This window comes from Tarenaya hassleriana, unplaced genomic scaffold, assembly GCF_000463585.1.
Source record: "Tarenaya hassleriana unplaced genomic scaffold, ASM46358v1 Cleome18, whole genome shotgun sequence".
In the NCBI taxonomy this organism is placed as follows: Eukaryota; Viridiplantae; Streptophyta; class Magnoliopsida; order Brassicales; family Cleomaceae; genus Tarenaya; species Tarenaya hassleriana.
Window position 1 is genome coordinate 715,893 of NW_010965216.1, and position 23,996 is coordinate 739,888.

At 39.5% G+C, this 23,996-nt stretch overlaps 6 protein-coding genes across 8 annotated transcripts in view; 4 read left to right on the forward strand and 2 right to left on the reverse strand.

The window, feature by feature from the left end:
• Positions 1–284: 284 nt before the first annotated feature.
• Positions 285–5,450, forward strand: LOC104810358 (phospholipid-transporting ATPase 6). The gene is made up of 11 exons (XM_010536618.2): positions 285–441; positions 716–2,659; positions 2,738–2,848; positions 2,955–3,231; positions 3,306–3,394; positions 3,482–3,569; positions 3,675–3,884; positions 3,977–4,102; positions 4,185–4,283; positions 4,353–4,544; positions 4,636–5,450. Exons 2-11 carry the CDS (start codon positions 813–815, stop codon positions 5,302–5,304), a joined length of 3,708 nt encoding a protein of 1,235 aa, XP_010534920.1. The 5' UTR covers positions 285–441; positions 716–812; the 3' UTR covers positions 5,305–5,450.
• Positions 5,451–5,538: 88 nt separating this feature from the next.
• LOC104810357 lies at positions 5,539–6,101 on the reverse strand. Its single transcript, XM_010536617.2, has one exon. The coding sequence runs from the start codon at positions 5,998–6,000 to the stop codon at positions 5,698–5,700; it is 303 nt and encodes a 100-aa protein (XP_010534919.1). The 5' UTR covers positions 6,001–6,101; the 3' UTR covers positions 5,539–5,697.
• A 692-nt stretch (positions 6,102–6,793) lies between these two features.
• On the reverse strand, positions 6,794–9,517 carry LOC104810359 (eukaryotic initiation factor 4A-1). Its single transcript, XM_010536619.2, has 5 exons — positions 9,373–9,517; positions 8,521–8,590; positions 8,340–8,443; positions 7,821–8,251; positions 6,794–7,721 (listed from the first exon to the last, which is right to left on the reverse strand). Exons 2-5 carry the CDS (start codon positions 8,586–8,588, stop codon positions 7,086–7,088), a joined length of 1,239 nt encoding a protein of 412 aa, XP_010534921.1. The 5' UTR covers positions 8,589–8,590; positions 9,373–9,517; the 3' UTR covers positions 6,794–7,085.
• Positions 9,518–11,512: 1,995 nt separating this feature from the next.
• Positions 11,513–12,045, forward strand: LOC104810579 (uncharacterized protein At4g04775-like). The gene is made up of 2 exons (XM_010536927.1): positions 11,513–11,686; positions 11,764–12,045. Exons 1-2 carry the CDS (start codon positions 11,525–11,527, stop codon positions 12,043–12,045), a joined length of 444 nt encoding a protein of 147 aa, XP_010535229.1. The 5' UTR covers positions 11,513–11,524.
• Positions 12,046–16,365: 4,320 nt separating this feature from the next.
• Positions 16,366–20,865, forward strand: LOC104810360 (dihydrolipoyllysine-residue acetyltransferase component 2 of pyruvate dehydrogenase complex, mitochondrial). Its single transcript, XM_010536620.1, has 19 exons — positions 16,366–16,487; positions 16,931–17,024; positions 17,259–17,323; positions 17,437–17,534; positions 17,639–17,679; positions 18,003–18,058; positions 18,139–18,213; positions 18,301–18,393; positions 18,581–18,820; positions 18,909–18,981; positions 19,097–19,197; positions 19,332–19,417; positions 19,493–19,568; positions 19,685–19,752; positions 19,848–19,914; positions 19,997–20,092; positions 20,188–20,290; positions 20,371–20,466; positions 20,560–20,865. The coding sequence occupies exons 1-19, from the start codon at positions 16,449–16,451 to the stop codon at positions 20,628–20,630; spliced, it is 1,638 nt and encodes a 545-aa protein (XP_010534922.1). The 5' UTR covers positions 16,366–16,448; the 3' UTR covers positions 20,631–20,865.
• A 732-nt stretch (positions 20,866–21,597) lies between these two features.
• The window catches only part of LOC104810361, a 13,176-nt gene continuing 10,777 nt past the window's right edge, over positions 21,598–23,996 (forward strand). The window contains exons 1-3 of one of the 3 annotated variants that reach the window (XM_010536623.1): positions 21,598–22,135; positions 23,704–23,770; positions 23,895–23,987. In XM_010536623.1, coding sequence (XP_010534925.1) covers positions 21,744–22,135; positions 23,704–23,770; positions 23,895–23,912 — 477 coding nt within the window. In that variant the 5' untranslated portion in view covers positions 21,598–21,743 and the 3' untranslated portion in view covers positions 23,913–23,987. Of the gene's footprint in view, positions 22,136–23,703; positions 23,771–23,894; positions 23,988–23,996 lie in introns of those variants that run through there. The other 2 variants (XM_010536624.2, XM_010536622.1) reach the window with 2 other exon arrangements.

Genomic DNA, 23,996 nt, shown 5'->3' on the forward strand with positions numbered 1-23,996 from the left:
GGAAACAACTAATCAAGGAACTTATTAATATTTTATTTTATTTTTTACCAATTAAACAAAAAAAAATTAAATCAAAGTCACGAATTTATATTTTGTACAAAAATGGGGAGATGAATAATAGTAGAGAGAAACGAAAGGCAACAGATATTGCTGCATTGGTTTTTTTTTTTTTTTTTTTTTTTTTTTTGTTTTTTTTGAGTTGCAGTCGCCGCCAGAGAGAGAGAGAGAGAGAGTCTCTCTCTTTCGTCTTTTGTTCTTCTTCCTCAGAGAGAGAAAGAGCGGGAAGCGAGAAGAACCCTCCTCCGTCTCCTCTCATTTCTTCTGGTTTGATCTCCCAAAGGCGCGAGCTCTTTCTCTGGTTCTGTTTCTTTCCCTCGTCGGAATCGGCGCTTTGCCCAGACGGATTTTCTCCCGATCATGTTTGAGCCTCCCGATTCCAAGGTAAACCCTCTTCGACATTTCGCCGTTTTCATTTGAAATTCGTGGGATTACGTAATGTTCAAGGGATTTCCGTTGTCTTGGGTCGCAAGTTTTGGGTGTTTCTTTCGAAGATTCTATTCCTTTGCGATCTTATAGGTTTGTCCAATTCCGATTTTGGGATTCGAGGAAAGAATCTCAGTCTCGTACCTGAGTCTGTTCATCTTCGTAGTTTGAAGTGTAAGAAATTCGTGTAACTTAGCTAATGTATTTCTCTTGAATTGTTTGGATTTGACAGTAGAGAGTTGACCTGTGAACGTCGAGATCTCCTCGAAATCTTCAACTCTGTTAACCAGAAATTGCAGTATCGCCATTGAAGTGAATCCTCGAGGAAGATGAGTAGGCACAAGATAAGGTCGAGGATCAGAAAAAGCAAATTCTACACCTTTAGATGCCTGACGCCGAAGACCCTCGAAGATCAAAGGCCACATCCCATCAATGGACCCGGTTTCTCAAGAATCGTCTATTGCAACCGACCACAAATTCACATGGCTAAACCCTTTAGGTACCGCTCAAACTATGTCTCCACCACAAGATATACCATTCTCTCCTTCTTGCCCAAGAGCTTATACGAGCAATTTCACCGTGTTGCAAATTTCTACTTCCTCGTAGCTGCCGTTCTCTCCGTCTTCCCTCTCTCCCCTTTCAACAAATGGAGCATGATCGCTCCGTTGGTATTCGTTGTCGGGCTTAGCATGGGTAAGGAAGGATTAGAGGATTGGCGCAGGTTTATGCAAGATGTGGAAGTGAACTCTAGAAAAATCAATGTTCACAAAGGTGGTGGCGATTTTGGCCGTCGGAAGTGGAAGAAGATCCGTGTCGGGGATGTAGTAAGGGTAGAGAAGGATGAGTTTTTCCCGGCTGATTTGCTCTTGTTGTCGTCTAGTTACGAGGACGGGATTTGTTATGTGGAGACCATGAACTTGGATGGAGAAACCAATCTGAAAGTGAAGAGATGTCTGGATGCAACCTTGCCTTTGGAGCTCGACGAATCTTTTCAGAATTTCTCCGGAACGATCAAATGTGAAGATCCAAACCCCAACCTGTATACATATGTCGGGAATCTCGAATATGAAGGCCAGGTTCATCCACTTGATCCTAGCCAGATTCTATTGAGAGATTCAAAGCTCAGGAACACTGCTTACGTTTACGGGGTGGCGATATTCACTGGTCATGATACAAAAGTAATGCAGAATGCTACTAAATCGCCATCGAAGAGGAGCAGAATCGAAAAGAGGATGGACAAAATCATATACACTCTCTTTGCGCTCCTTATCTTTGTTTCTTTCATCAGCTCTCTTGCATTTGCTTTGATGACGAAGCTTCACATGGTGAATTGGTGGTTCTTAAGACCAGATAAACCCGAGAGCTTAACAAATCCAAAAAACCCTATTCATGCTTGGGTTGTCCACCTGATCACTGCTCTCCTGCTTTATGGATACTTGATTCCCATCTCTCTATATGTATCCATTGAGGTTGTAAAGGTCCTGCAAGCAACTTTTATCAACCAAGACTTGAATATGTACGATAGTGACACTGGGACTCCGGCCCAAGCACGGACATCGAATCTCAATGAAGAGCTTGGACAAGTTGACACAATACTCTCTGATAAGACGGGAACTTTGACGTGTAATCAGATGGACTTTCTGAAATGCTCCATTGCAGGTATTTCTTATGGTGCTCATGCCAGCGAAGTGGAAGTAGCTGCTGCAAAGCAAATGGAAAAGGATCTAGAGGAGCAAGATGGTGATGATGGTGGTGATGATTACGCATCTGGTATTCAAAAGATTAAGAACAACGCGCGTAGATACGAGACAATGACCATGAAGTCTTCACCCGAGTTTGAGTTGGATACCGTAGTTACTGCTACTGACAAAAAGGATAGAATCCAGACTGGCATTAAGGGGTTCAGTTTCGAGGACAACCGTCTCATGGGTGGAAACTGGTCACTTGAACCAAATCCAGATGATATTTTGATGTTCTTCCGTATACTGGCAGTTTGCCACACTGCAATCCCTGAGGTGGATGAAGATACAGGGAAGGTGACTTATGAAGCCGAGTCTCCTGATGAAGTCGCTTTTCTTGTTGCTGCAAGAGAGTTCGGTTTCGAGTTCAGTAAGAGAACTCAATCTGGTGTCTTTGTCAGTGAACGAACTCCTTTGTCAGTCCGGCCAGTTGAAAGGTGAGAAAGCCTGTAACTTGACCAATCAACGGTGAGTTTCGAAGTAGATATCTAACTATGTGTCCGATACTTTTACAGGGAATACAAAATTCTGAATCTTTTGGACTTTACTAGCAAGAGAAAAAGAATGTCTGTAATTGTTCGTGATGAAAAAGGGCATATTCTTCTCCTCTGCAAAGGCGCAGACAGGTCGGAATCATATGATGATGATGATGATGATGATGATGATGATGATGATGGGTGTTATATACTTATTCTGCTGTAAATTCAATTCTTTTTCTTGAAAATTTTGCAGCATTATTTTCGATCGGTTAGCCAAGAGAGGGAAGACTTATCTAGGAGCTACCACAAAGCACTTAAATGAGTATGGTGATGCGGGTCTGCGCACATTAGCACTGGCTTACAAAGTGCTAGAAGAGGAAGAGTATTCAGCATGGAACAGTGATTTCCTAAAAGCTAACACTTATGTTGGAGCTGATAGAGATACGCTTCTCGAAAAGATATCAGAAGTGATGGAAAGGGAACTGATCCTTGTTGGGGCTACTGCTGTGGAAGACAAACTGCAGATAGGGGTATGCTACTTAGTTTATTGCACTGCCTCTTTTGACAGATTCCCTCCAGCTTACGGTTCTTTCTTCACTTTCAGGTGCCTCAATGCATAGATAAACTTGCCCAAGCTGGTCTCAAGATATGGGTTTTGACAGGAGATAAGATGGAGACAGCCACAAACATAGGGTTTGTTTTATAAATGTTTCTGTTAACATGAACCAAGAACTTGATTTCTGATGAAGTGAACTAATTTCTCTGTTTTCCCGATTGCAGATATGCCTGCAGCTTACTCCGACAGGGTATGAAGCAGATCTCCATAGTGCTGACAAATTCAGAGGAATCATCCCAAGACCCCGAGGCTGTATGTTTTTGGATCAAAATACTGTAACACCCGTATCACCATTTCAGTGAAATTTTCCGACTGATGTAAAAACCCGTTCATTGTTATTGATTTGGTGGTGGTCAGGTTGCAAAAGAGAGCATTTTGATGCAGATCACAAATGCTGCACAGATGATCAAGATAGAAAAGGATCCACATGCAGCTTTTGCTTTGATCATTGACGGGAAGACTCTTGCTTATGCTCTGAAGGATGATATCAAGTTTCAGTTCCTCGCCCTCGCAGTTGATTGTGCTTCTGTCATTTGCTGCCGTGTCTCTCCCAAGCAGAAAGCACTCGTAAGATTAGTTCTGAAAAACTTAAATCACTTGAAAAAACGCAATCTTATGGATGTGTAAGCTCATTTTATTGATAATGCTGGTATTCCCAGGTAACGAGACTAGTGAAAGAAGGAACAGGAAAGGTGACCTTAGCAATTGGTGATGGTGCAAATGATGTGGGAATGATTCAAGAAGCCGATATTGGTGTAGGTATCAGCGGTGTGGAAGGCATGCAGGTGACTAAACAAATTCTCGAATACCGTTGAGATATGAAGTTACAGTGATCGTTTCTGAGAAAACCCTCTTTTTTTTTGGCAGGCTGTAATGGCTAGCGACTTCTCCATAGCTCAGTTTCGGTTTATGGAGAGACTGCTCGTCGTCCATGGCCACTGGTGCTACAAAAGAATAGCACAGATGGTAATATATTCTGTATCTATATGATGCATTTGACCAATTGAATGAATCTCATTCGTGTTGGTTTTACAGATCTGCTATTTCTTCTACAAAAACATAACTTTCGGCCTAACCCTCTTCTACTACGAGGCTTATACCGGATTTTCTGGTCAATCCATATACAACGACTCCTACTTGTTACTCTTCAACGTCATCCTCACCTCTCTCCCCGTCATCAGCCTCGGAGTTTTCGAGCAAGATGTTTCTTCTGATGTCTGCTTACAGGTCAGTGTTCCTCCGGCCCAGTCCACATCCTTATCTACCTTACCTTAACATCGAAAACCGAATTGAACCCTTGTCTTTGACCTTTGTCTAGTTCCCTGCATTGTACCAGCAAGGCCCGAAAAACCTGTTCTTCGACTGGTGGAGAATCTTCGGGTGGATGGTGAACGGACTTTACTCGTCCATAGTCATCTTCTGGCTCAACATCGGGATCTTCCACCTCCAGTCATTCCGTTCAACGGGCCAGACAGCCGACATGAACGCCATGGGAACCACCATGTTCTCCTGCATCATCTGGGCAGTGAACGTCCAGATCGCCCTAATTATGAGTCATTTCACGTGGATCCAACACGTCATGATCTGGGGAAGCATTGTCGCCTGGTACGTCTTCCTCGTCCTTTTCGGGATGCTGCCGCCCAAACTCTCGGCCAACATCTTCCACATGCTGGCCGAAACCCTAGCCCCTGCCCCGATCTTCTGGGTCGCGTCCCTGCTCGTGGTGACGGCCACTGCCCTGCCCTACCTAGCTCACATCTCGTACCAGAGACTGGTAAACCCTCTTGACCATCACATCATACAAGAGATCAAGCATGGCGGGATCGATGTGAGGGATGAAGGGATGTGGACCAGGGAGCGGTCCAGGGCGAGGGAGAGGACGAAGATTGGGTTCACGGCCCGTGTGGATGCCAAGATCCGCCAGCTGAGGGAGAGGCTTCAGAGGAGGCCGTCGATTTTGAGCGGCGCTTCTTCTACCGAGACTTGAGTTACTTGCTAGCTAAGTTTTCTTTTCCTGAAACTTTCTCGGGAATCATTCATTCATCCACTCACAGAGAAGAAAGAAAAAAGGGTTTTTGTGTACAAAGAAAGGGTACCATATATTTTTTTTTTTTTTGTAATCAAGTCTTCTATACCATTAGGATAGGGAAAAAATGTTGTGTTGTTTGTATGCGAAGATGTGTGATCAGATAGTGGAAATATATTTTTGAAAAAAAAAATATATTCTTCATAACTTTCTTTTCATTACTATTATTATTATTATTCACGAGAACAAAATTATATTACTCATGACTCACTCATGAGTTTATTATGAGAGAGAAGACAGACCCAGGAACCGACAGCAGACGCAAACGCGAACGCGAAAGATAAACGCGATTAATCAAACACCGATGAGATGTTTGAACCATTTGAAGCTTTTTTTAAAGGAGAGTTTCATCTTGTGTTCGACGGAGTAAACCTTATAGCCAGCGACTCGTCTTTTCCGCTGCAATTCTGGATCGTTGAAGCTCCAGCTCCTCGTGACCGCTCGAGCCGCGTTTCGAACGCTCCTGCTTTTCTTCATCTGCGTCTGCGTTTGTGTCTGGTCGCAGAAACTTGCGCTGTAACTCCTAGCGACGGCGGCGTCGCAGCGGTTTCCCGCCGCTGCGTTTGACGGTTTGGTTTCTCCCAAATAGTTCTCCATCGTGCTCCTATGCGTTTGGTCTGAAGAAGACCGTCTCTGGTTTTTTTTTTTTTTTTTTGATGGATGGTCTTAAAAAAAAGTTGGGAGAAAAGTAAAATCAAAATAAAGATTTTTTTTTTTTGGGGGAAATCCTTCTTCATGTGGAGTTGGTCAACCGACCAATTGCGTCCCTTTGTAAAAGATAAATCTGAATTATTTGGGGTTCATTTAAAATATGAAAAAAATAAATAGAATCAATATTTCACATTATAAACGAGAAAATAGGCAGCATGAATACTAATTTTTTCAACATATAATATAATAATAGCCCAAAAGAGTTTTCAATAACTTAGACGTCGTTATTTAATGGCATAAAAGAAAAGTCTATATGTTATAATAAATTGTGGCAAATATTTTCTAAGCTGGAGTGGTAGGTTTGCAAGGATGTGATGTTGTCCCAACTTTCTTACATGGGCACGTGGACTGTCCGAACCGTAACTTAGAGATCCTAAATCGGTACAATTATACAAAATAATAAAAACTGAATGATATTATCAATCATTAATCTTCTCCATAATCACTTTAAAAAAACCAAATAATCTACGTATTAAAAAAATAAGGAAAAGTCGGTGGGTCTCATGGAATATGCCATTGGTCGGATTAATCGTTATATATTATTTTCCGTACGGAAAATAATGCGGATAAGACTGTTTCAACCTTCCTAAGATATATATATACACACAATTAATGTGATATAAAGGAAAATATTTATGACTAAACATATTGATGGATACAACAAACGAGAGAGAGAGTATAAGCAAATATCACAAATGAGATTAAATAAATAATCTCCATATGATTAAATTTGGTCAGAGAGATAATTATACGTCCGAAAGGGGAGGAAACAACAATGGCTTCAAAGACTTTCAGCAAAACCAAAAACACTAGAAAAATTAATTTTAAAGGTTTAGAAGAAGAAGAAAATGGAAAAAACCGCCGGGATGTAGTAAAAGGTCAAAATCCAACAGTACCTTGCGAAACAAGAAACCTTCCACCGGCGATGGACACAGACACACCTACCTTGCGAAACAAGCCCTCTCTCCCTCTTACAGAAGGTCGGCCACATTCGACGGAAGCTCCTCCACGACAACATTGTAGAACTTCTGGATATCAAAGAGCATTCTCTCATCATCCCGGGTCACGAAATTGATGGCCACACCCTTTCTTCCGAACCTCCCACTTCTTCCGATACGGTGGAGGTAATTCTCCGGCTGGGTCGGGAGGTCAAAGTTTATGACCAGAGAGACTTGCTGGACATCAATACCACGGGCCAAGAGATCGGTCGTGATCAGAACACGGGAAGAACCCGACCTGAACTCCCGCATGATGATGTCTCGAGTGTTCTGGTCCATGTCACCATGAGTGGCTGAGACAGTGTGGTCACGGCTTCTCATCTTGTCCGTGAGCCAGTCCACCTTTCGCCGAGTGTTCACAAAGATAACACTCTGGGTAATGGCCAGAGTCTCGTAGAGATCACATAACGTCTCGAGCTTCCACTCTTCCTTCTCAACATTGACGTAAAACTGCTTGATACCCTCAAGGGTGAGCTCGTCACGTTTCACTAAGATCCTCACGGGTTTGTTCATAAACTTCCTTGTGATCTCGAGAGCCTCTGGAGGCATTGTGGCTGAGAACACACCCACCTGAATCTTGGGTGGAAGGAGCTGGAAGATATCATATATCTGAAACGGTGAAACCCGGAAACATTGTCTCTTTTAGGTTAAGAGTAAAACATAAAACATGATGTGAAAGAATTGAGCTTCGAAGCAAACAAAACAAACCTGGTCCTTGAAACCTCGGGAGAGCATCTCATCAGCCTCATCGAGGACAAACATCTTGATGTAATCAGGACGAAGGGATTGCCTACGCAACATGTCAAAGACACGACCAGGAGTTCCAACGACGACATGGACCCCGGCCTGGAGAATACGCTGGTCCTCACGAACACTGGTTCCACCAACACAGGCATGAACCTTAACACCGAGGTAATCTCCAAGAGCCCGCATGACTTTCTCAATCTGCTGGGCAAGCTCCCTAGTTGGAGCCAAAACCAGAGCCTGGCATTGGACAAGGCTGTAGTCAAGCTGCTGCAAAATGCCAGAGCAGAAGGTTGCGGTTTTCCCGGTACCAGACTGTGCCTGCTGGATCACATCAAGGCCCTTGCAGAAAGGGACAATTCCTCTTTGCTGAATTGCAGAGGGCTTCTCAAAACCTGGGAAGCAATCGCGGACACATATGAGATATAGAGCAAAATAAGCTAAGGCACAAAAAATTCATCCTCCGAGTCCTGCCGACCCTACCATATGCGTAGATACCCCTGAGAAGATTCTCTTGCAAACCCATGGCGTCAAAGCTTTCACAAACCTCGTCATAAGATGTGAAGAATTCATCGCCACCATCAAGCCTGCACACATATGATACAATTAGAAACCGAACAGAGCATGCACCCAAAAAAGTAGAGAATTGGATTTGAAGACTCACAAATCATTCAACTTCTGGTCGAACTGACGAGCATCAAACTGTGAGCCCTCTGGTGCCAAACCTGCCATGACTGCAATTACAGAACAACATTAACAGATACAGAACAGGGAAAAGAGAGGCAATCTGTAATGATGTTCGCAAAAAAAACAAATTCTTGGAATCGAAGAATGTAACAGAAAAGCCAAACTTGTAGACCATCCAAAGAGGAAAACAAGCATTAAGATCTGTCTCTGATGTTTGGAGAGAATTATATCGAAGGGAAATGGTTATCCAACAGCATAGACACCACTCAAAACCAGTCTCTCCAAATTATGCAATCAAACAAAAGGCATGAGAAAGGGAACATTAGTGAAGAAACCGTCAAATCCAGAACTACAACACCGATACCCTAAAAGTTTCCAATTCCACATTCTACCAAAGCTCGATCAATGAACTATATCCCAAACGCATCAGCCTGATTCATAAACTTCGACCGAAATCGAGAGTTCTCGAGAGAGCTACGAATGATTAAACGCAGAATCGATGTCGATTGAGCGTAACATCAGACATTGGTTATCGTCATCATCATATGGGTGAAATTTCCAAATCTAATGGGGAAAATACGATACGATTCCATCCACGAGAGTGGGTAACCAAGCAGGATCTACAACACATCCTTGGAAATCAAACAACCTAGCGACTCAAATTCATAACTTTGAAACCAACCCACAAGCATCCGAAGCCAAAGCAATCAAGAGAGACCACGTCAAACCACGAAAACCGAAGATCCAATCAATCATCGTCCGCCAAATCACAAAAAGAAATCGATTCTTACGCACAATCAAAAAGTGAAAAAAAAAAAGAGTCAAGAACCTGGAGCTGAACTGATGGAGATGAAAGCTAGAGAGACAAAAAGCTAGGGTTTTCTTGAGAGCTTGAATCTCCCAAAAATCGGATCTAAGCCGCGAAGGGAGATAGAGAGAGAGAGACTGATGATTAGAGAAAACCCAAAGAGGCCGAGAGTAAAGCGTAAGCGACTTTTTATATTCCCATTCACGCGTGTGGTGTTAGGGTTTTCCAATTAGGAAAAGTTCTCCCCCTGTTTATTTTTTGTTATTTCCCATTATACCCCCGCCTTTGCTTTCTTATTACCGTTTTGGTTTTGCCAAAGAAATCACAAGTTTTTTTTATTTATTTTAAATGTTATATTTAGAGTTTTGAAGATACAAGGTTACGGTTTTGTTTTTCCCCTTTGTAATTTCATAGCTCATCGTGACTGAAATGCCGACACTAAATAAAATAACCATGAACAAAAGTATACACCAAGGTTATAAATTATTTTGATGAAATAAACAAATATATAAGAATTATTCCATCCATATTTCAGAAAGTTATAATGTCTAATAAATAATTTAGAAAGGAAATGTACAACTTATCTTTTCAATGGTGACGTGTAATTGTAACCAACTCTCTTTTTCATAAACTTTTTTTTTTCTTTTCTTTATTGCAGCTTTTGAACCTTTATGACATGGATTCTTACCTCTTAGTTGGTGCTTATGAACAAAGCAATTTCCAAGTACAAAAATTATACATATATATATATATACCAAAATAATGCACATTACATGTTTTAATATTAGTCAATATATACGTTATCACCACACACACACACACACAAAAAGTGATAAAAATAGAAATAGAATGTGATTTCTCACTTTAATTTCATATATGGATAGTCTAATTGCAATAAGGACTGAATGTTTTGGCTCGATAATTTAATTTTGAACCGAAACCGAACAAGATCGAATTAGATTGGATAATACTAAATCCTAATTCATATATATATATATATATTTATAATCCAATAAACTATTCTCACACCATACACAATTAATATCAAACTAAAATTCGAATTATCTATTTTTATATACGAATATACGTGAAAATATCAAATTTCGATTCTTTTTCGATATTCATATAACAAAATCGGTCCAAACCAATCTATAATGTTTTTAGACATCAGAATCTTTGAAGGTCAAACTTAATATTCCATGTTTTATTTAATAGAAAAAATAGATTTTTGTCCAAAACTGGGTTTAGACAAAAGAGGTTTAGTCCAGTCCAGCTCAGGTCCAGAGTTCAGGCCCATTAAATAAGATCAAAGAAACATTCTGAGCCTGTGATCAGATTGGACTAATTTCAGCCGTCTATTGTTTTTCAGATATATGTTCTCCACCGCACCAGATTAAAGCCTACAACATCTTCCTCTAACGTAATAATAAGGGAAAATCGCCATAAAAACCCTGTACTTTTCCCAGGTCAACGAAAAAACCCTATACTTTTTTCCTTACCAGATAAACCATGTACTATATCCTAGTAACTAGTTAAACCCTGTACTTACAATTTATTAAATAAAAAACTTCAGCGCCGTGAACGTTGTGACGGCTGAAACGGAACTAGTGATATGGCATAAACGGAGTTGCTGATCCTAATCCACGTAGGATTTACTTGCCACGTCAGATAAAACAAGCTTATAATTTATACAAAATTGTATTTATTTTGGGTGATAGCAGAAGAACGCGAGAGAGATAGAGAGAGGGTAAGAGTTTCCATTTGTAGGGGCTTTCTCTCCAGATTTTTCAACAGATTTCGAGTAAATCTCGCATCTGTTCTATCTCGTTTGGTTTATGCGTTATTTTTATCAAGTGAAGCAAAGGTAACAGGTAAGAAACTCCATTTGAGTTTCTAGGGTTTGTGGATTGGCTTTGAAATATATTTGATTTCGAAGATTTCAGGCTTGTTCGGGTTCTGTATTGTTGTTATGCGACTGAAAAATAAAATTTCACTTGAGATTTTTAGAGTTAGGGTTTAGGGTTTGTCAAATTTCGGTTACTGTGGGCTGGTTTTGGCAGATTTAAGTTTATGGGTATTGTTACAAATGTGTTAGAGATTCATCAGAGACTTCGATTTCGATTTTTTTACTAAAAATACAGTACGTGTTTATGTTGCAGGTTGAAAATAGAAGATGAGTTATGCAACAGAGTCTTCACTTTCGAATGCTCGACCAACTCGACGGAACAATGGAATTTTACAATTTCGGTGTGAATGCGGACTACCTATATCAAGAAAGACATCGAGAACAGACAAAAATCCTGGAAGAATTTTCTTTTCTTGTGACTCGCAAGAGGTATGTAATTTGTACATATTTTTTTTTCTTCAGAAAATGACATTGGTTTCTTATGTTTGTGTTGTTTTATGTTTCAGAGAAATGGTTCTCATTTTTTCAAATGGCTTGACGATGCGATAATTGAAGAGTTGGATGGTTTCCGTGATGAGTTACATGAAGTGAAGATGGAAAAGATGATGGATGTTAAGATGGAGAAGATGATGGAGAAGATGAATGTTAGGATGGACAAGATGAATCAGAATATGGAAAAGATGAATGTTAAGATGGTTGAATACAACAATGTTGTAGTTATATTTGGTGTAGTTGTAATCGGTGTAGCTATGTTTTTTGGGTATTACTATGGATTATCCTATGTTTAGAAATGTAGAAATGGTAAACGAATATTGGTGTAGTTAATGAATAATGAATGTTATGTTATTGACCCTAATTATAGTTATCAGACTATGAATGTTATGTTTTTGACCATTACACAAAGAAGATTATATTACGATATTAACATAACATGTTTGTACAGGATGAAAAAAAACCCGGCATAACATTACATCCCAAAAAAAATTGGCATCCTGGATACATAGTTCGACAATAGAATAGCCAACATCTTGGATACATTGAGTTCTATCAAAAAAGTCGGTACAACTGTAGGTAGTGCATAATCATTTCTGTTTTTCTTGTCTTGGAATCTGGAATTTTCAACCCGTTCAAGGTGCAATGAAGACCGTGTTTGGAAGTGATGAGGTTGACTCAGGAAGATGTGCTCTCTGATGATGAGGAAATGCCGATTGTATTGTCTGACTCCCTTGTGTTGGAATGGAGGACCCTGCCAAACAGAAATTGAAATGCATTATGTTGTCTAATAACACTAGAAACTAAAATAATAGAATGGTTGTAAGTATACCATCGGCTATTGAGTTACCACTAGTCTGAGCATTTTCCGATATAACAGGTTGTGTAGTTTTCTTCTTCTTGGAAGAAGCTGGCCGACTTGTTTGCCCTCCCAACTAGTAAGAAAATATTCATCATAACCAATCAAGGAAACAAATAACGCATAAGCAAAACCAGAAAATGCAGTTTTTGTACCTTTACTTTTCTCGGACGACCTCTCCCACGTGTTGGACCTTCCATTTGAAATGGTTCATTTTTACATGTCTTGGCATTATGTCCGACCTGTTTACAACGAGTACACGTCATTTTTCTTCCATGGCGTGAAAGTCGACCACTCTTTGACGGAGACTCATGCGGATCCTTTGTCCGATTAAACTTTCTCGGTCGACCTGGCATTGGTCTGTCATCAGGTACACCAGGAGGAGATTTTCCTGTCTTCGTCCACAAAATTTGTCCATTTACGGGCAGAATGTTCTGCTCATATGTCTTGATCCATTTCTGCTTTGAAAAGTAATCTGAGACATACCTATAGAAAAATATTCATCACATGACTAAACAAATAAAGTAGCTTAACATTAGAAATGTGAACCAAAACAAACTTACATAGACAAGCTGTCTTGTTTTTGATTGATAACAGCTAACGCGTGACAGCATGAGATACCTGTTACATCTCATTCTCGACAAGCACAGTTCTTCAAACCAAGATCGACAGAATAACTTGTTCCCAGATTCATGACCTCGTATTTCCCATGGCCGCTTGGAATCACCGTGCATAACGCAGTTTTTTTCCTTGCTTTTTCTAGTTTCTCCATTGCATGAGGGGTGAATTCCGTCTTACATTTAGTAGCTTCTTTCAGCCTTTTTGCGATCCGTCCCATGGCTTGTCTCTGAATATCCTCAAGCATGTCTAAAACTGGTCGAAGTCGGGCTTCTTTGATTGAACTATTGAAGCTCTCATTCAAATTGTTGTTAATATCTCCACATTTTGCTGATTCTTGGAAGAATGCTCGAGACCAATGTTTTGGATTAGTAGCAATCAATGCCTCATATGCTGCTGGATTAAAACTTTTCAATCCTTCCATATATTGACCAAATTCACCTTCAAATTCACCTTCAAGCTAAAAAAAATCAATCAAAATAGATTAAAAACCGTCTTAAAGTATATATTACCTTGGTGGAAACATATGCAGCCTTCCAAAAGTATTTCTTCTCCTCGGGTTCTCTGAATTGTTTCTTCCAATTAGCGTATATATGTCTCGCACACATACGATGTTCACAATGAGGCAATTGGTCTTGGATGGCCAATATCAAACCCTAACAAATCAGCCATTAAAATATGAATAACTGTTTCATTTTGAATACTCAAATTCAAGTATATATCAGTGGGTACCTTTTGCTTGTCTGAATGTATTGTGATGCTTTGTCCTTCTCCTAGACACAAATCAACCTTTATTTTTTTCACGAACCAAGCCCAGGTATGTTTATTCTCAATACGAACAACAACCCATGCAATTGGATAAACTCGGTTGTCAGCATCCCTTCCAATGGCAGCAAGAAGTTCACCTTTTAATGCCCACTTCAAGAAGCAACCATCTAATCATATAATTGGACAACAACACTTCTTCCATGTTTCACGCATAGGCTCAAAGCAAACATAAAACCGATCAAATAATCCCTCCTCCGTACTAATTTCAGTGGTAGTTTCTGGGTTAGATCTCAGAAGTTCTGCTTCATAATCCATCAACTTAGCAAATTGAGCACCTTGATCTTCAACCAATGTCCCTAAAGCAATTCTACGAGCTTTGAAACACTGAACGCGTGACACTATCACCTGATGTCGCTTCATAACCTGATCTTGTATTTCTTCGGCTGAAAGAGAGGGATTTCTTCGGAGATCTTCAGCGAAAAGTTGCGCTATACGTGTTGAAGTTAACAACCCAACATGACTCCTCTTCGGGTGGTTGTGGTTATCATTGAATATCTTGATCATCCACTTGTTTTGCGCAGTGTGCAGAGAACAATAGATTCGCCAAGAACAATCTTTCTCTGTGCAGACTACTGAATACCTTCTACTTTCACACTTCAAGTACTTCACATTGAAGTTATTATCCAATGCATATTTAAACAATTCTTCTTTAAAATCTTCACCAGTGTTAAAACACTTACCAAGATGAAGATTATGTTTACCCGAACTTGTTGATCCTACATCTTGTGGTTTCTTGTCATTGAATAGGCTCGTGAACTCCATCCATTTTTCTTCTCTCGTTTTTTGGGTACTCGGAAACTCATCTCCATTGTCACGACACTCTGCATCGCTGACATATTCTGCATTATGTAATCCACTGACACCATCACCTAATCCTTCATCATGGCCTAATCCTTCATCATTGTCTAATCCTTCATCATCTCCTAATCCATCATCATCATACTCTGCATTATGTGGATTAGTATCACAACCAACCTCTTTATCTAATCCACCAATACCATAATCTAATCTGTCTCCATCACCTAATCCTTCAACATTGTCTAACTCTTCATCATTGTCTAATCTCTCCCCATCACAGTGTCCATCATCATCACTGTCATGTTCAGTATTGCTCAATAGTCCACTTAGAACAGGCCCGTCATACACCTTATGCACAATGTATGCATCCAATTCTCCACTTCTTTTCCCCATATTAATCATGTCTATAATTCCAAAATCTACATCTTTGTATATTTGCCTCAAATAATCCATCTCCTCATTTGGTCTTTTTAACCAAAGCTCTTTTATTTGAGGCAATCTCTCTTTCTTCACCAACTTTTCAAACATAAACCAATTCAGATAATCAACATTAACCACACTCTCAATTTTTTCTACAAACCCACCAACATATTTTATCTCTCCTTCATCATCTTTCGTTATTGATCCGCCCAAATGTATGTTTCTTATCACATCATCTGAATCATCCCTTGACATCCTTGCAAAACCTAAACATTTCATAATTTTTTGAAAAAATGAGCAACACAAACATTACATCGAATCGACTTCGAAACAATACCTGGAAAATATGACAGTGTTTACCCGAACCTTTCTTCCGCCGATTTGTAGAAGAAATGACACCAGGTTATCTTCAATCAAAACAAAATGGTATCACTGTCAGAAATCGCTTCACCAAAATCGAAGAACATGAGTGATGAAAATGGGTTATCTTCAAACAGAGAGCAATCGGCTTCGAAGCTTTAGGGTTTCTTCCGCCGAAGCTTTGGGGTTTAAACTCACCTTCAAATCGGCTTCGAAATACCGGGAGAAACTTCAAATCGATTACCCAGTTCGCATCGTCTCCAAATCGCCTCCGAAATACACACGATTTAGAAAGAACCCGGTGAAGAACGAAACTGATGAAGAACGAAACTAAGGCTTAGGGTTCGAACGGAGTTTTTTGTGATTGGAGAAATAGAGGAGTTTTTTGTGATTAGGTTTAATATGGTTTATTTTCCGACCTTATAATTGTTTTGTTTTATCTGACGTGGTAAGTAAATCCTACGTGGATTAGGATCAGCAACTCCGCTTATGCCATGTCACTAGTTCCGTTTCAGCCGTCACAATGTTTACGGTGCGGGAGTTTTTTAGTTAATAAATGGTAAGTACAGGATTTAACTGGTTACTAGGATAGAGTACAGGGTTTAGGTTTATTTGGTAAGGAAAAAAATACAGAATTTTTTCGTTGATATAGTAAAAGTACAGAGTTTTTATGGCGATTTAACCTCGTAATAATTCAAAAGAACAAGATGGAAAATAAATAGATTTACAATAAGGGAATAAAAAAAGCCCTAACAACAGTCTTCCTCACCCATTGTAGCGAAACCGGATCGGCTGAAGCATTTCCGGTGTCACGCCATGGCTTATGCTTCCCGTATCATCAATCATTCCAAGAAGGTACTGTCTCGAGATTCCTCCGGCCATTTGTTTTTCTTTTTTACTTTTGGGTATTTGGGTTCTTCTGCCATCGTGTTCGTGATCTTTTGTCGGATTCCGTATGTGCATTCATTTTCTGTTCGCGTCTGCCTTTCAAGTATTGTTTCTGCTTCCGAGTTTCATTCGAATTGCTTGTTTTCTCTTCCGCAAACCATTTGATTTGGTTAACAACGATGCGGTATTAGCTAAATTTCCTGAGCTTTAGCTTCACTTTTGTTTTATGATTTGAATTATTGGTGGTAGCTGCTTTGTTTCCCATACCCAAATTTTCCCCAGGCAATTGAGTATATTAATCAGACTGAAGAGTCCCAGAAAGGCTCGGGCTTTAGATTAGATGATGTTTTTGTATGTTCCATTTCTTGCATATATATATAACATCAATTGGGGATTGTGTGTTTCGGCAGTTGAAAAGTGTTTCCACATTAATCCGGCATGAGCATGCTGTGGCCGTCCGTTGCTTCTCGAATGATGCACATCCCCCTCTCGGTAGAAGAGAAGGTAAATGAAATCGACATTGTTTGCATTTCTTACAACTGTTGTCTTCTTGTTTATTTAGTATTTGGATATCTGGTTCGGATTTGCTGGAGTTGGACTGTTGTTATACCTTTTCCATGAACTGGTAGAGGGCAGAATGCCATATGTAATCAAACTGTGAATCGGAATTGTAATGTGGTTTGGAATTTGGTGAGATTCCCTGCCTGTTACTTCAGCATTTTATGCTCTGGTCTTCAGATATCTTCAAGGCCCACCTTGATCATTCCCCACTGCAGAGGATGTCCAGAACTAATACCAGAAATGTGAGTTGGTACTGTTTTCTACGGCTGTCTTCCTTCCCATTTATGTAAAATGAATCATTTCAGCTCGCTGGATCCTCGTTTTAGGTCTTGACATCATGAATTGTATTATATAGGTGTCGGTGCCTAGCAGTTTCAGTGGTAATTTTTCCACAATGACAGCAAAATTAATCAATAGAGTGGGAGGGCCACTACTTGCGAAAGAATTCACTTGGTACAAGATCTTCTCTGCACATGTGTCTCTGATGTGGATCATGAAACTATCAGCCCATTTAGATATTTGATTTCTAACTATAAGTTCCCTTCTCTGCCTTCCAGTTCCCAGATGCTTTCAGTCAGAGAATTTTCATCCAGTTCAGGTAGTAAGGGTTTCATCCTCGAATTTTACTTTTGTTTTATTGCCTTTTTAGCTTGAAATAGCCACTTGCTCTAACATGCATCTTCTGAAATCTAAATTTAGTTGAAAAAGGACTTGCCTTGCCTTTTGGGCCTGATAACATATTAACATTTCATGCCTTATGTTGAAAATGTCTTATCTTTTAGATGCTAGCTCGTTATGCTACTGGATTGTGACTAACTCAGGAATATCCAAGATCTACTTGCTCACTGCAGCAAATTTCTGTATTTGTTAGTCACATGCTTACCCAGGGAATTCACCAATAACTTTCAAAAACCATTTCAGATCTCCCCCCTCATCAAGAAATTGGAATGCCTTCTCTCTCGCCAACAATGACTGAGGCAAGGATCTCTACCTACCATGAACCAACATCTGGTGCTGTATAATTTGTTCTTCTACTAAGTGACTTTTCTATCTTCAGGGAAACATTGCTAGGTGGCTGAAGAAAGAGGGTGATAAAGTTTCTCCTGGCGAAGTACTCTGTGAAGTTGAAACCGTAATGTCTACTCTGGATAGATTCTCTTCCCACTTGTTTTTCTCCACCCATGGGTACGTAGCATAACTTCTGATTATATTCTTTTAGGACAAGGCCACAGTAGAAATGGAATGCATGGAAGAGGGCTATCTCGCCAAGATAATAAAGGGAGATGAGTCAAAAGAAATTAAAGTTGGAGAGGTACGAAACATTCTAGTCCTTTCGAACTTTCATGATCATGCCTTGGATATTATGTGATCTTTATTCCCCCTTACGTATCGAAATTACTGAAATAGCATGAAATAAAATTTTCATCGCAGCATTCGAGTTTTTCATATCGATGACGTGAATCTTGCTTAGTGTTCCTGCTGTTGTTGCCATTAACTAGGTAATTGCTATCACAGTCGAAGATGAAGAGGACATTGGAAAGTTCAAAGATTACACTCCATCATCTGATACTGGTTCTTCCGCTCCTAAAGCAGAACCAGCTTCTGCCCCACCAAAGATAGAGAAGGTTGAGCAGCCAGCCAGCTCTCCTGAACCCAAGATTTCCAAGCCCAGCCCTTCAGCTTCTGAAGATCGAATTTTCGCAAGTCCTCTTGCGAGGAAGATTGCTGAAGACAGTAACGTTAGTTGTGAAAGGATACTCTCAAATTTTCTAGTTCTTCATCTTTCGATATTTAATTTTTTTTTCTTGCTCTCCTTTAAACCTATAGGTACCTCTCTCAAGCATCAAAGGAACAGGTCCTGATGGACGGATAGTGAAGGCTGATATCGAAGATTACTTAGGTAGTTGAATTATTTGCTTCTTCCTCTCACTTACCTTTTCTTCCATCATCCTTCGTCATTTTTTTTTCTTACCTATTTTTGCAGCCTTTTAACCCATACATGTCTCCTAATGCAGCTTCACGTGGTAAAGATGTTACTGCCAAGCCATCCAAGGGTGTGGATGCTAAGGTTCCAGCTCTGGACTATGTTGACCTTCCTCACTCTCAGATACGGAAGGTAAATGAAACTTTGATTACCAAAGTTGATTGAGTTCTTGTCCGATTTCTGAACTCATTCAACACTGTATTACTCTCTCTTGTACTTCTATCTGATCAAGGGTTATGAAATCGTTTATTGCCTGATTTTTGCAGGTCACAGCCTCACGTTTGTCATTCTCGAAACAAACTATTCCTCACTACTACCTAACTGTGGATACATGTGTTGACAAATTGATGGAGTAAGTATGAGTATCAGATGATATATTTTTAATGCGACTAATGGATTCTGAGCTTTAGCTATTTGTAATATATAGTCTACGGAGCCAACTCAATTTGTTGCAAGAGTCTTCGGGTGGGAAACGGATATCTGTCAATGATCTCGTTATTAAGGTACATTTACTTATACTTGATCTATCAAACCTATAAATCAACCGTGTGAGTTCACTGGGCGGAATACCCGTTCTGTCTGCCCGAATTGCAATATCTTTTATTTCTGCAAAATCCAGGCTGCTGCATTGGCTCTCCATAAAGTTCCTCAGTGCAACAGTTCATGGACTGACGAGTATATCCGCCAGTAAGTATATTCCTGATTCAGATTAGCGTCAAGATATAAACGTATGGCTTTTTCCAAGACCTAATATCTGATTCTTTGGTCTCCATTTGTTATAGGTATAGCAACGTCAACATCAACGTAGCTGTACAGACAGAGAACGGGCTCTATGTCCCTGTTGTAAAGGTGAGCAAAGTGAAGCTCTATCCCTTCCCCCCAAAAAACTTCAAGTTTCTGAATTATTGGTTTATCTGTTGCTTGATTCCAGGATGCAGACAAGAAAGGGCTCTCCAAAATAGCAGACGAGGTTCGGCTCTTGGCACAAAAAGCGAAAGAGAACAGCTTAAAGCCAGAAGATTACGAGGTAAGAATCTGTTCACCTGTTCACAATTTCATAATCATGTACCAGCAAGAACAATTCAGTCTAACTGAATCTCAAAAAAAATATATTTTTCTCAGGGAGGAACATTCACGGTCTCCAACTTGGGAGGGCCATTCGGCATCAAGCAATTCTGCGCCGTCATCAATCCACCTCAAGCCGCCATTCTAGCAGTTGGATCCGGTAATCACTCACTATCCCACCTTCTCTTCTCCCCTGTTAACCGACATAACTGATCTTGTTTGTGTCTGAATCTAAAACAGCCGAAAAGAGGGTCATACCTAGTAATGGTCCGGAGCAATTCAAGTTTGCATCATACATGTCTGTAACACTGAGCTGTGACCACCGTGTAATAGACGGTACGCATATAAACTTCCCCATGCTTGCTCGTAGATGATCTTGGGAATATGTAAATGAATCTTCCATATATTTGCTCTTAACCCCATCTGCAGGAGCCATTGGAGCTGAATGGCTGAAAGCATTCAAGGGATACATGGAGAACCCTGAATCTATGTTGCTCTAAAAACACACATTTCTCTGTTTTGATGGAAACCCTTCATACTAATTTCATCACTTCATCCCAGAAAATGTCTGGTGGCTCATAAAGTTTCAATCTTGGAATAAACAGCGGTGGTGAGGGATTCAAGGTTTGTCCTGTAAAAGCCGGATTTTTGGGGGGTTGATCCCTGGGTTGTTAAAATAACACCACATTTATTACTACTTTTCTTCAATAAATCATAATATGTTTGATTTGAATATCAAAGTTTCTTCATTTATACATTGGGTTGGATTTGATGATTGAACAAAGTAATTGTTGTTTCAATCCATGCTTAAAGAATCCTAATTTCACTATACTTTCATCACCCGACCAAATCTTGTGTTTGTTTCGCGAGAATCTTTTGGATTCCATAAGATTCTTTTGGAAACAACGTATACAATCGTCTGAGACAGAATTTGCAGCCCAAATTCTCGTAATGTTTTCTGATATTGACGGATGCTGCTAATCCTCGGGTCGTTGGCTCGGTCTTGAACTGAAAAACAACCAAGGAATTGATTACGTGCGGTTCTCTGTCTCGATCGTTTTCTGCCTTAAAACACGCAACTTCTTTTGTTGGGACATCAAGACTTGACTTTGCGTTGACTTGCACATCTTTTACTAAAAGACTGACTGAGTCAACGCATGGAATCCTGCATGTTAAATGGAAAATACCAACTCTTTTTTATTTATTATAATTTTGTATGAACGAATGAATAAATGGTTCCACATTAACATGTGCCCATTTTTTTATAAAAAAAAAAGTCCTTACATATATTTATAATTTTTTTTGTATGTTTTGGAAACTTTTTATTTTCATATTTCATTCAATTCGTTTAGTTTCAGTAAACAAAAAATCTTATTTAGGTTTAATTAAGGTTTCGGAAGACTATTCTTCCCTTTCGGACAATATATGTATATGTATGTATGTATTAAAGACAATTGGGACATTTACTGCTCTTACAGCAACATTTCATGTCCCACCACAAAACACAATAATCAACACTCGTTATATATAGTTATGAATAAGCAAACTCGTTTTTAATTACGCGAGAAGGAACATCCATCTCGAGTGAGGAGGGATTTGATTATCAATTAAGCATGGAGGGGGAAAACCGGCACGAGGTGCGTGGTGAACCGGAGTGGTTAAGGAACTACCTTGACCGGCAGGGAGATTGGTTAGAGAAAACCAAGGCAAATCTCGTGGTCGCTGCCACAATCATAGCCAGCATGAGCTTCCAAATGATGGTTAACCCGCCAGGTGGAGTCTGGCAAGAGGACAAATGTAACGTTGGTGGTGGAGGCGTAGATTGGGCCGGTCTCCCTCCGGTTAGTCAACTGGACCCGGTTTGTACCAAGATAGCCGGTACGTCGGTATTGGAGCACTCGGATTCAAAGCGTGTAGGCTATATCGGTGCAGTGATCAGCTGTACGGTATCGTTTTCAGCCTCCATGAGCATTATCCTCCTCGCTATCAGCGGTTTGCGTCTCCGGTAATGACTCTTCTCTCTCTCTCTATACATATATATGTATGTGTGTATGCGCCTATGTAAACTTTTGTGATATGAGAGTTTATAATCGTTTAAGTGGAAGAGAAGTGCAAAACCTATCTCGGTGAGTATAGTACCGAGAAAGAAGAAGAAGACAATGAGAATGGAAAAATTACTCTCTTGATTCATTTACAAAATATTGTACAAAATATATAGAAGGTCTAGAAATAAAGAAAAAGAAAATATCTAATTACAAATAAATGAAATCTCCATAATACAAATAAAGGAAATAAATAAACGTTGGCATGAAATTACGTCCACCAAATCAGCTTGTGTATCACCACAAATTAGGTCATCCATCATGTCATCATACACTTCAACATTCCCCCTCAAGATGATTTGTAGAGAATCGGAAAATCAATCTTGAAAGCGGAAATTACTTTAACCTTTTTTTTTTGTGCTTTTCCAATTCCGCCATTGTTTGACAACAATGAACATTGTTCTTTGAACATCCTTCTTGTCATAGCATCCATGGTTTTTCTTGATAAATGGTTCCAGTATTTTCCAAAGTGGTTCCTTTGTGTTTGAATCCTGCAAACCAATAAAATTAACGTAAGTTTTATGTTCGAATGAGTACAAAGACTTACCTTTGATTCCACAGCAAATGGTTTTCACTTCCCCATTATTTGAAGTGTCTTTGTACACTTCTTTGGGTAAAAACTTTGTTGTGTTCTCTCTTATCATCTCACGAGTGTTAGGAGCATCGGTTAATAAGAGAAAAGTAAGAGTTTCTCTCTTATTTGAATGATCATAATCATTTCGATCCTGCCACACTTTAAAGAAACGGTTATACTTTTTTTTAATAAAAGCAATACAGCATTCTTTGTGACTTTGTCAAAATCATTTTGTAAATCAAATAACAGTAGGAATAATGATCTAGTATGGAAAAATGCAAGTCTTAGTCCTAATTTCACAGTATATGGTAATGGTTCGTCATAGGCATCATACGCATCACTTAAACTTTTATATTTGTTAATATTATATTCATCCGCATTCTTAGAATCTAAATATTTATATTCAACATCCAATCTATTTATAAATGAATATAAATCAAATAAAAAGGAATAGGGAGTAGAAATACCAAGCCTAGAATTTTCATAACTCATAGGCAACATTGAATTGTGTGTAAATATTTTTGGAATAATAATCTCTATCTTGTATGGACTAATCTCCGGAGCTTCTTTCATGAAGATATCAACCTCATTAATTTTGAAAACATTCAGAATCTGAAAGATGTCAATAGGTACCGAAAACTCAAATTGAATGGGATAAGAGAAGAAAGGACAAACTCGGTTCTTTGTCTCCGTTTGAATACTACTCATCGTCTCTTCTCTCCCTTTTACTTCAGTCAACAAATCATCCGCTTCCAATGTCACCAAGTGTTGTTGCTCTTTGTGGATCTCCACTTTTGTTTGAGTTTCCTGTCCATCATCACTCTCACAAACATAATCGTTTAAAGAGCATAAAGGAGTTAAATGAATGGACCGAATGAAGGGATTTTGTTTTGGCAGTAGCACATTCTCCTTGGATGCTTCGTCATGGGAGTTCCTTGTGTCCTCTTTGAAGCCATCTTCTAAGGTAGTTTGCTCAGCCTTTTTCTTTTCTACCCCTTCGTCCTTCTTTCCTAAACCTTCTTCTTTTGTTTCTCCATTCACCATGCCAAATGAATCCAAACATTCCCCCTCATTTGGCATCGGACTAGGCTTCATGTGTTGTATGAAGAATTCACGAACCGCTTTATCCGTGAGTTCATGTTCTGTTTCCCCCATGTTTGGGGCAATGTTTCCCCTTGAAAACCGCTCTC

Coding starts and splice junctions, on each gene's coding strand:
- LOC104810357 (XM_010536617.2), bottom strand. CDS start 6,000: ATGGAGAACTATTTGGGAGAAACCAAACCGTCAAACGCAGCGGCGGGA.
- LOC104810360 (XM_010536620.1), top strand. CDS start 16,449: ATGGCTTATGCTTCCCGTATCATCAATCATTCCAAGAAG. Junction 17,680..18,002: donor AGAATTTTCATCCAGTTCAG/GTAGTAAGGGTT, acceptor AAACCATTTCAG/ATCTCCCCCCTCATCAAGAA. Junction 19,569..19,684: donor TCAATGATCTCGTTATTAAG/GTACATTTACTT, acceptor TGCAAAATCCAG/GCTGCTGCATTGGCTCTCCA.
- LOC104810358 (XM_010536618.2), top strand. CDS start 813: ATGAGTAGGCACAAGATAAGGTCGAGGATCAGAAAAAGCAAATTCTAC. Junction 3,395..3,481: donor GAGACAGCCACAAACATAGG/GTTTGTTTTATA, acceptor TCCCGATTGCAG/ATATGCCTGCAGCTTACTCC. Junction 4,284..4,352: donor ACAAAAGAATAGCACAGATG/GTAATATATTCT, acceptor TTGGTTTTACAG/ATCTGCTATTTCTTCTACAA.
- LOC104810359 (XM_010536619.2), bottom strand. CDS start 8,588: ATGGCAGGTTTGGCACCAGAGGGCTCACAGTTTGATGCTCGTCAGTTC. Junction 8,444..8,520: donor GACCAGAAGTTGAATGATTT/GTGAGTCTTCAA, acceptor ATATGTGTGCAG/GCTTGATGGTGGCGATGAAT. Junction 8,252..8,339: donor CAGGGGTATCTACGCATATG/GTAGGGTCGGCA, acceptor ATTGCTTCCCAG/GTTTTGAGAAGCCCTCTGCA.
- LOC104810579 (XM_010536927.1), top strand. CDS start 11,525: ATGAGTTATGCAACAGAGTCTTCACTTTCGAATGCTCGACCAACTCGA. Junction 11,687..11,763: donor TTTCTTGTGACTCGCAAGAG/GTATGTAATTTG, acceptor TTTATGTTTCAG/AGAAATGGTTCTCATTTTTT.